The sequence below is a fragment of the Nansenia antarctica genome (genome assembly GCF_963989245.1).
Source record: "Nansenia antarctica genome assembly, chromosome: 8".
Taxonomy (NCBI): Eukaryota; Metazoa; Chordata; class Actinopteri; order Argentiniformes; family Microstomatidae; genus Nansenia; species Nansenia antarctica.
Window position 1 is genome coordinate 1,991,254 of NC_137678.1, and position 11,008 is coordinate 2,002,261.

General features: G+C 46.8%; 1 protein-coding gene across 1 annotated transcript in view; it reads left to right on the top strand.

Moving 5' to 3' along the window:
• col12a1a (collagen, type XII, alpha 1a) overlaps positions 1–11,008 on the top strand; it is a gene marked incomplete at both ends in the record, with an annotated part of 88,593 nt that overhangs the window by 11,767 nt on the left and 65,818 nt on the right. Inside the window, 4 exons of the mRNA XM_080537434.1 lie at positions 472–1,074; positions 2,098–2,376; positions 3,050–3,325; positions 4,008–4,280. Of these exons, the coding sequence (XP_080393560.1) occupies positions 472–1,074; positions 2,098–2,376; positions 3,050–3,325; positions 4,008–4,280 (1,431 nt within the window). The remainder of the gene's footprint in view (positions 1–471; positions 1,075–2,097; positions 2,377–3,049; positions 3,326–4,007; positions 4,281–11,008) is intronic.

The window sequence follows — 11,008 nt, forward strand, 5'->3', positions numbered from 1 at the left end:
CAGTATCTGTTCCCCTACTCAATGTGTTTTCACTTCACTCACTCCTAACTCACCAAAGACCAGATGGGATGTCTTTATCAGCTTGTGGTTGCCACCTATATTTTCCCTATATTGCAACGCTCGTCCAGGTAGATTAAAGCCATGAGGGGTCATTTGACCCCTGTGAGTAAGAAAAACATGTTCTATCTTTGCACTCAATCAAATTTCAGGACCCTCCTTTCATAACTTTTCCTAGATATGTGCGTTCTACCACCCAGTATCCTTACATTTTCAAGATAAGCTAGTATGAAGCTATTTTGCAGTTTTATCTGTGTAGGAAGCAGGCTAATTTACAAGCGGCCAACTAGTGGCCGTTGTGTGTAAATAGCAGATTTACATTCTAAAGAGATTTGACCCCCGAGGCGGCGCTTTTAGTAGGTTTAAAAGGCACGGCTGTTCCAGTGTTAAAGGTGGTTTCCTGTCTCTCCTCAGAGTGCTCTTTGGGAGTGGACGTACAGGCCGACGTGGTCCTCCTGGTGGACGGCTCCTACAGTATCGGATTACAAAACTTTGCCAAAGTCCGAGCGTTCCTGGAAGTCCTGGTGACCGCCTTCGACGTCGGCCTCAACAAGGTCCAGCTAAGTTTAGTCCAGTACAGCAGAGACCCCCACACAGAGTTCGCCCTCAACACCCACCACGACATCAACGCCGTGGTCAAGGCCGTACGTACCTTCCCCTACCGCGGCGGCTCCACCAACACCGGGAAAGCCATGACCTACGTCAAGGACAAGATCTTCACCACCAACCGCGGGGCGCGAGACAACGTCCCCAGGGTCATGGTGCTCATCACTGACGGGAAGTCCTCCGACTCCTTCAGGGACTCCGCCACCAACCTGAGGAACGTGGACGTGGAGATCTTCGCCGTGGGCGTCAAAGACGCGGTGAGGTCGGAGCTGGAGGCTATCGCTAACGAGCCAGCCACCACCCACGTGTACACGGTGGAGGACTTCGACGCCTTCCAGAGGATCTCCAAGGAGCTGACCCAGTCCATCTGCCTCAGGATCGAACAGGAGCTTCTCAACATCAAGAAGAGGAGTGAGTACCTGCGTTCGCTTACCTATGCTAGGGCCTTTTCCTCCTGACCAGAACTCCGAAAGAAAAACGTCCACCGCTAGTTATACTCAGTGTTTAGTTATAATCTAGATAGAAATAGGTCCTGGAATAGTTCCTGGTCAGTTCCCTACTTATAAGACATATACCTGATCACTGTTTGATGTTTTCTCTGCTGGACCCCATACTACACATGCTAGTTCACTTCGGTTGCAGCTGCCAAGTGACCTTCATGCGTAATCTTGTTGTTTGTGGTGTGAAGCAGAGCGTCAAAACTATGTTGCTGTGTTACTGCAACTGGGAATCAAACCGTTGATTACCGATAAATACATCTCCATTATACCAAAAAAAGCCAAATCTCATTTATTTCCTAGCACTTGAGACTGCTTCCTTTCTGCCCCAGCTGGCTGTCAGTCAAAGCAGACACAAGCGAACCATTCATTGTTTTAACTCTCTCCATAACTGCAGCATTCTTGCTTATACCACAAAACCATATGCCTGCTTCCCAGGGGAGCTCCTTGACACCGGTTGTTATCGTTATCGTGTTATCGTAACTATAGCAACTGTAGCGGCCAGTGTTATTCTGTCCTAATTCTGATCCTGACTCCGAAGGCAGCACCGTGGCTATTCTTCAACACCCTGGTAACATGACATCAGTTTTCTGTGCTGCAGTTATCGAGAATTGATCCCTCTGTCCCCCGGACACTGAGCAATTAGAGAGAGTTAGGCATTGGCAACTGTCAAATGTTTTGTAATACAAAAGTGTCGCACTAGCAACCCCCTCAGCTGAACACACAGTTCTACTCTCCATCCTGATAGTCCAGATAGTCATTGAAGAAAAATGTTCAGATGGGTCTATGAACGAAGTTGGAAAAAGTGATGGATTGATGATGACATATCCAGATGTTAATATAGACAGACAACTTTAATGTTAGGCTACTATATGTTCTGTAAGGCCTAAAACACAAATGGGACATTCAGTTCAACGTAATCTCTCCTCACCCTCAGGCTTGCTCCCGCCCAAGGACCTGTCGTTCTCTGAGGTGACGTCCAGAAGCTTCCGTGCCACTTGGGCCCCGGACACCGCCAACGTCCTGTCCTACCTGGTGCGTTTCCGCAAGGCCGAGGACGTCGCCGGGGACTACATCTCCCTGGCCGTGCCTGCCGACACCCCCACCACCATCCTGCCCCACCTCACCCCTCTCACCACCTACGAGGTCAACGTCTTCTCCCAGTACGAGAAGGGAGACAGTTTCCCTCTCACGGGGCGGGAGACCACGCTGGAAGGTAATAATAATAATAATAATAATAATAATAATAATAATAATAATATAATCTGTACAGGACAATAAACAAGAAAAAAACAACAACAAACAGAAACAGAATAGAGATACACAAGATAAAATCGTATAAAAAAAGAGCTCAGGCAGCTATGGGGGATAGTGTTAGGACCAGGCCATGCTGTAGGAAGGGTTAGTGTTAATAGTGTTAGTCAGGACCATGCTGTAGGAAGGGTTAGTGTTAATAGTGTTAGTCAGGACCCATACCATGCTGTAGGAAGGGTTAGTGTTAATAGTGTTAGTCAGGACCCATACCATGCTGTAGGAAGGGTTAGTGTTAATAGTGTTAGTCAGGACCATGCTGTAGGAAGGGTTAGTGTTAATAGTGTTAGTCAGGACCCATACCATGCTGTAGGAAGGGTTAGTGTTAATAGTGTTAGTCAGGACCCATGCCATGCTGTAGTAAGGCCAGTCTGACCAGATCCCTCTTGAGTCTGGTCTTGAATGTGTTGAGAGAAGCTAAGGGGTCACACACACATTCTAGTGTTCACAGCAAAAGGTGATCACAGCATCACAGCATTATCTTTTTTTCCAGTCAGGCTAGAATTGTGGTCTTCTATTTAATTGGACTATTTGAAATCGTCAGCAAGCTACAAGTTCCTTCTCCTTCTCTGTTCCAGAACAAGGCACTGTGCGGAACCTGCGCGTGTCGGACGAGTCGACGGACAGTTTCCGGGTGTCGTGGCAGGCAGCGCCGGGGACAGTGGTCCGGTACCGTCTGTCCTACGTCCCCGTGTCCGGGGCTGGGGAGAGGCTAGAGGCCCAGACCAACGGTCCCGACACCACCATCGTGCTGCAGGAGCTGTTCCCCGTCACCACCTACCGCGTGTCTGTGTCTGCCGAGTACGCCACCAGTCTGGGAGACGAGATGCAGGTGGACGGCACCACCAAGGAAGGTCCGTCTGACAGACATCAGTTACATTTACATTTTACATGTTTTGCATTTAGCAGACGCCTTATTCCAAAGCGACTTACAATCAATACATTTGACTAAGCAAGTGAATCATCAATCCACCAGTCGTATCAGGAAGAGTAATCTAGCTCAGGCCCGGGGCCATTGGCAGTCTCGGTGATAGAAGGAAAACGTTTTTTATTTTTATTTGTTTATTTTATTTATATAGACACTGGAGAACAGAGAGACAGTACAAGGGGGGCAGTAGAAGTCATAGTGGACACAGTAAAGGGGAAAAGCGGGTGTCTCAGGAGACGCAGTGCTGGGGGGTAGTGGATGTCTCAGGAGGAGCAGTTAAGGTGTAACCTGAAGAGTTAGGTTAGCAAGCTACAGACAAGCCCATTAAGCCTAGCGGCTGCTTTACTTGAGATCAGGCAGTTCTTATTACCCCAATATTATAAGCCATTTTATTGTGTAATTATGTCACTGTTAAATGATGTCACTGTTAAACAACCACACCAAACCCAATTGGAAACATTTATATTGTTCTGGATTCCCATAGCTAGCTTGGAAATGTCACATAAAGTGATAGGTCACTGCTTAGGATCCAATCCAACACACACTGTTATGCATGTATGGTTTTTATGCCGCGATTGTTAACCAGTCTCCATCCTCTTCTCCCCTAGTCCGCGGTTCTCCCCGGGATCTCAGAGTCTTCAACGAGACCGTGTCCAGCATGAGGCTGTCATGGCAGGCCGCTCCCGGGAACGTTGTCCAGTACCGCATCGCCTTCAAGTCGGCCGACGGAGGGGAGAAGAAGGAGATATCTGTCAAGGGAGACACTACCGTCGCCCTTCTCAAGAACCTCCAGGCGGCTACCGAGTATGAGCTGTTCGTCACGGCTCGCTACTCCACCGGGCTGGGAGAGCCGCTCCTGGGGACGGGAACCACCCTGGAAGGTAGAGGAGAAGCTTACAATGTTTTCCTTTTGAAGTTTCCCTGCATGGCGGTTTAACTTCCATTTATTTGACAGCCGTGTGTTGCACGACTTTAGTGTGAAATATCAGTGTGAAATAGGGCTTTATATGGTCATGTTCACAGTGGGGGAGTCTTTGTGAAGCGTACAGCTTTCTATCCTGCCTCCCCTCCTCTCAGAGGCAGGAGACACTTAGTAGAATAGAAGAATAGAATTTGGATTTGCTATGCGATCAACTTGTCAGTCAGTTAGTGGAAGATGGTATTTTTTGCTCTAGGCACAGGGGTCAGCCATAGTCATCACCCCTGGAGCAATTAGTAGTAGCAGTTTGTGAATTCATAGTAACAGCTTGTGCAGTGCTTTTGATAAGCTCTGTTTCTCAGCTTTTCATTGTTTTATGAAGGAAAAGATATTTGATGGTTGGTTGGTTTTTTGGATGAACATGGAATTATCTAGAAATCCCTCCTAGATATTCAGAATAAATATGCATCTCATGTTTGAATTAATGGCGGAATTAGGCTAACGTTTGCCAGGTTGGTTTGGTAAGGGGTTCATTAGGAGAGTTCTTTGGTGAGCAATTCACTGGAAATTCCTGGAATGCGGAAGCTTTGTGTAATTCCTGTGGCAGAGATAAAGGGTAGGTTAGGTTGAGGCAGAGAGAGAGGGGAGGTTAGGTTGAGGCAGAGAGAGAGAGGGGAGGTTAGGTTGAGGCAGAGAGAGAGAGGAGGTTAGGTTGAGGCAGAGAGAGAGGAGGTTAGGTTGAGGCAGAGAGAGAGAGGAGGTTAGGTTGAGGCAGAGAGAGAGAGTAGGTTAGGTTGAGGCAGAGAGAGAGAGAGGAGGTTAGGTTGAGGCAGAGAGAGAGAGAGGGGAGGTTAGGTTGAGGCAGAGAGAGAGGGGAGGTTGAGGCAGAGAGAGAGGAGGTTAGGTTGAGGCAGAGAGAGAGAGAAGAGGTTAGGTTGAGGCAGAGAGAGAGAGGGTAGGTTAGGTTGAGGCAGAGAGAGAGAGGAGGTTAGGTTGAGGCAGAGAGAGGAGGTTAGGTTGAGGCAGAGAGAGAGAGAGGAGGTTAGGTTGAGGCAGAGAGAGAGTAGGTTAGGTTGAGGCAGAGAGAGAGGGGAGGTTAGGTTGAGGCAGAGAGAGAGGGTAGGTTAGGTTGAGGCAGAGAGAGAGGAGGTTAGGTTGAGGCAGAGAGAGAGGGGAGGTTAGGTTGAGGCAGAGAGAGAGAGAGAGGTTAGGTTGAGGCAGAGAGAGAGAGTAGGTTAGGTTGAGGCAGAGAGAGAGAGGGGAGGTTAGGTTGAGGCAGAGAGAGAGAGGGTAGGTTAGGTTGAGGCAGAGAGAGAGAGGAGGTTAGGTTGAGGCAGAGAGAGAGAGGGGAGGTTAGGTTGAGGCAGAGAGAGAGAGGAGGTTAGGTTGAGGCAGAGAGAGAGGAGGTTAGGTTGAGGCAGAGAGAGAGAGGAGGTTAGGTTGAGGCAGAGAGAGAGGAGGTTAGGTTGAGGCAGAGAGAGAGAGGAGGTTAGGTTGAGGCAGAGAGAGTGGAGGTTAGGTTGAGGCAGAGAGAGGAGGTTAGGTTAGGTTGAGGCAGAGAGAGGGTAGGTTAGGTTGAGGCAGAGAGAGAGAGGAGGTTAGGTTGAGGCAGAGAGAGAGGGGAGGTTAGGTTGAGGCAGAGAGAGAGAGAGGAGGTTAGGTTGAGGCAGAGAGAGAGAGTAGGTTAGGTTGAGGCAGAGAGAGAGAGGAGGTTAGGTTGAGGCAGAGAGAGGAGGTTAGGTTGAGGCAGAGAGAGGAGGGTAGGTTAAGGCAGAGAGAGAGAGGAGGTTAGGTTGAGGGAGAGAGAGGAGGTTAGGTTGAGGCAGAGAGAGGAGGTTAGGTTGAGGCAGAGAGAGAGAGGAGGTTAGGTTGAGGCAGAGAGAGAGAGAGGAGGTTAGGTTGAGGCAGAGAGAGGAGGTTAGGTTGAGGCAGAGAGAGAGAGAGGAGGTTAGGTTGAGGCAGAGAGAGAGTAGGTTAGGTTGAGGCAGAGAGAGAGGAGGTTAGGTTGAGGCAGAGAGAGAGTAGGTTAGGTTGAGGCAGACAGAGAGGAGGTTAGGTTGAGGCAGAGAGAGAGAGGAGGTTAGGTTGAGGCAGAGAGAGAGAGAGGAGGTTAGGTTGAGGCAGAGAGAGAGAGGAGGTTAGGTTGAGGCAGAGAGAGAGAGAGTAGGTTAGGTTGAGGCAGAGAGAGAGAGAGGAGGTTAGGTTGAGGCAGAGAGAGAGAGAGGAGGTTAGGTTGAGGCAGAGAGAGAGAGTAGGTTAGGTTGACTTTACCGCCCATGAAGCGGGGAGAGATGTCAGTGAGTGGGGGGACTTGTAAAACTCCAAACGCTCCAGGAACAGACACACATGACATGCTGGCTCCGGCAAACTTTAAATCCCCTCCCACCTGGGACATGTATTTGAGATTGTTTTATATGACATATGGGGAGTTTCTTTTCAGATATTGTTTTAACAACTTTTGCATTTGGATTAGCGATGTTCCTGATCAGAGGTTAATAGTAATAATAACTCTTAATTTTTCACTGAAAGCGAAAGGCAAGGAAAGTGTATTTGTATAGTAGATTTAATGCAACAGGGGCAATTCGAAGTGCTTTACATACAGCATAAAAAAAGACAGTCAGGTAGGATAGTAAGAAAATTCTATTTCTTCAGACTGTGTCGTGGATTTGACCTTACTCTAATAGTTTCAATTACTAATCAATAAAACAATTCAGGAAACCGGAGCTGGAGATCATCACAGAGAATGACCCTTTATTGTAGTGAGTAACAACGCAGTGCCGGCGTCAGTTCATGAAGAGAGGTCCTGACCTGAAGGACCAGGATCCTCTGCGCAGAGTGATCACAAATGGGTGGATGGGTTACCTTGTTTACAGTGTCTGGGTCTTCCAGACAGACCCAGGGAACACAAAAGAGGTGATCAGGTCATTACGACAATGCAAATGCCAGCACTTAAGTGGCGGAGCTGGTCTCCATTGTCTCAGGTGTAGAATGATTAATAGAATGAATATCCCCAAAGGGATATCCCCCATAACTCTGGGCCTATTAGTCGTGGTCCCACACTCTCTGGCTCCCTGGGGGGGGAGGGAGTTTTAGAGTGTGTGTGTGTGGGGGGGGGGGTTGCTCTCTGCATTTCAGGAGCCATCTCTCCCTGCAAGACCCAGCCTCAGGGTAGCAGAGGGTAATGGTCAGGGTCAGGCTAGCTATGTACCCGGGGCGCCCAACAACAACAAAACCCTTGGTTCCGCCCCACCGATCTGTTCCGCCCATGGCAGCCAAATGAAAGGTCGTGACCCCCAGCGTGGTGACCTCCAGCGGGCTTCTCTGATCAGAGTGGGGGGGTCCAGTGCAGGAGGAGACAGGGGGGTCCAGTGCAGGAGGAGACAGGGGGGTCCAGTGCAGGAGGAGACAGGGGGGCTGAACAGTGTTGTCAGTTTGAGTTGATTTCCCCTATGACTTCTACTGCCCCTCTTGTACTGACTCTCTGTTCTCTGTTCTCCAGTGTCTATATTAATTCTATCACTGAGACTGCCAATGATCCCTGGCCTGAGCTAGATTACTCTTCCTGCTGCGACTGGTGGATTGATGATTCACTTGCTTAGTCAAATGTATTGATTGTAAGTGGCTTTGGAATAAGGCGTCTGCTAAATGCCAAAAATGTAAATGTAAAATATAATTTGGAGAGAGAGAGATGTCAGTATGTTTGGACTAGAGATGTGTAACCTTTCATGTTGTCACTGCACAATCACAATATGGATGGGAGATGAGAGATGAGAGTCTTTCCAACGATGGTGTCTCGATTCTGGTTGGCCTGTTTGTGGTGTGACCGGAGGTAATGGCAGCAGTAGCGCGTGATAGTGGGAGAGGGGTGAAAAGAGATTTGTCACCTAGTGTTCCCTGAATAGCATAACCATGGGTATTCTGTTATGTTGTATGACTGCAGTTCTAAGCTGCCTTTCATCTGGTGTCTCTATCTGGATCTGACCTTGAACTAAAAAGCCTACCGGTAGTGGGTTCTCTAATGGATCCTCCTCTCAAAAGTACATCAAAGGCACACGATTCATCATGTAAGAGGGGTGTCCCTTTTTTCTTAATGTTACCTCCTCCGCCCCTGGCTAGAGTGAGATCCCAGACTACTGGGATCTGAGCTGACACTAAACTTACAATGGCATTCATAGAATGAATGAATGATCTTTATTGTCATGGTAACAGGTACAACGAAATTCAAATGCAAACCCCTAGGTGCTAACAAACAAACACAGTCCTAAGATAATAAAAAAAAACAAGAATGAGACATAAATAGACATAAATAGGGGGGGATATAAATAAAAATAGCGGGATAAGTGATCGGTAGACATCTGAGAATGTATCTATTATGTGAACTTCTATACTTCTATACACTATATGGCCTATTCACAGGGGGGTATATAGACAGGGGGGAGTTAGGCAGACCGTAGAACTTTGTACGCACCAGGAGATACCAGAGGTTTTCTCTCACACTGGTGAGAGGGGACAATGGTGAGTTGTCTGGCTGTGAATGACACAGCCATTTTGGGTTCACAAGCTGAATGGTGCACATTCCTTAAATCCTCCGCTGTGTTACAAAAGCAGTTAGCTCTCCTTTCTCACAGCTGGTGTCTGTTATGAGACGCTCATAAACCGTGAATCTGGTAGACAGCATGGCATGGCATTTTCATAGGACCCTTTGTCTCACTCCCTCTCCGCACTCGCTTGTCCCCTTTACTGCGAGTGCTTATTACCTTTGTAGAGGAGTACTGGACTTGGTGTTTGATGGTATCATCAGGGCCCAGTTGTTCAAAAAAGTTTAATCTGGATCAGAATGAACTGGATTTGGAAATCCCATGTTTTGCTATCCAGGATCAGGTAGTCCATCTTACTTTTGGGCTGGTTTTTCAAAGCAACATTGGATTGGATCATCCTGATCCATATACAAATGTTTTAAGATGACCAAATCCAGATTACCAGTGCTCTAAATGGGACTACATCACAATGTAGGCTGCTAGCTATGTAAAGACCAACCTGTAGAATAGCTAGCGTGAGGTCACTTTAAGTGTTTTTATTTGAAGAGACAGAAAACAGCACAATAAAACCAATAACATTTCTTTTAAACAGTCAGACCTCTCATCTGACCCACAACAAATAAATAAAAAGAAACACATATACATTATTCACAAATACATACATATTTTGAACAAGTTTTAGATCATAAAAAGGCTAAATGTCCAATAGTAACAAAATCAAGAACGTTCAGAGTTCTTCTTCCTTGTGGAGGGATCAGTGCTTTTAGGAGGAGGATCTCAAGTCTGGCTTTGGTTTGCTGCAGTTTGGTAAGAGAGATTTGTTCTTCTGACAGATGAGTCTCTACTGCTGCTCTTTTGTTGGTTTAAGTAGTGACTTATAGACTTATAGGCATCTTCATCATCTTGGTTTGGCAAAGAACGCTTCCAGCTTCTTTTCAGCCTCTTTTCTGGCAATAACTTCTGGCTCTACCAGTGAGGATCCACCTTCTGTTAGATTAGATTAGATTGTCATTGCACAGTACTTACAAGTACTTACAAAAGTACACTACAAGACCAATTACACAGCCGTCTTATTCAGCCTTTCTCAGAGGAATTTCAGGGAGGCACCGACATGGCAGATACTGTCCATCGCCACCACCGCTATGGTAGGAAAGGATACGGTCAAAGGGTCAAAGGGTACTAGGTAGCCTACTAATAGGTAGTCTACTTTAACTACTTGATTACTGTAACGGTTAAACAAATCAAAATATAAATGAATGTATATATACTACATGATACATATGTTGTATTATTTGACCAATTTGAAAGTTTTATTACATTTTGTTTCTGAAAATCCCCCCTGAATCCACCCTTCTGCCGGGATCAGGAGAATCCAGATATCACAGTCCTACACATACTGATTGATTGATTGATTGATTGAAAACTTTATTAGAAGATTTGCAGAAGTAGGTACATGAAAGTACATATTACATACAAGGTCAACTAAAAGGATAAAAACCCAAGAAAGCCACTGGCTTATTTCAATTGGGGTCCTTGATTCTCAATTCACACTGAAGGTTTGATCCAGATCAAAATCCAAGACTGGATTACGGATTCCAATCCGATTTCAGAATCCTTTTTTCCCTTTTGAACAACTCCTTTTCAAGATCTGATCCAATTCGGTTGGATCTGCGCCAAAATCCGATCAGATGACTTCTCTGAGCAACTGGGCCCAGATGCTGTGTTTCCAGGGTAGGGCCAGATCTGCTGAGTCACCAGTCATAGACTCCCACAGGAGGATAATCTGGGACTCTCTATAGTTCATGACAAAGCACTTGTCTCACTAAATGAGCACAGCATGACGTCAAGAGGACTAACACTGGTCTTGTTGTCCAGGCTGCTGCTACTGGCTGCCAACAACCTACTCTGTGAAGTCACCCTCGCAGGCGGAGATGGAGACACATAGGGCTTGTCTCAATAGTCTTTCCTCTATTCCTTTCATACTCTCCCTTTGCTTCCTTCTCAAAAAGCATCGGATGATAATAACTAAGGGTAGACATCTTGGTTTTCGGGTTCTTCTCTTGTAAATGCTTTTGAGAAGCGAGAGAGAGCATGTGAAGAATAGAGGAAAGAATACCGATTGATATTGGACCACGGTGAGGCTGTGCAGGGA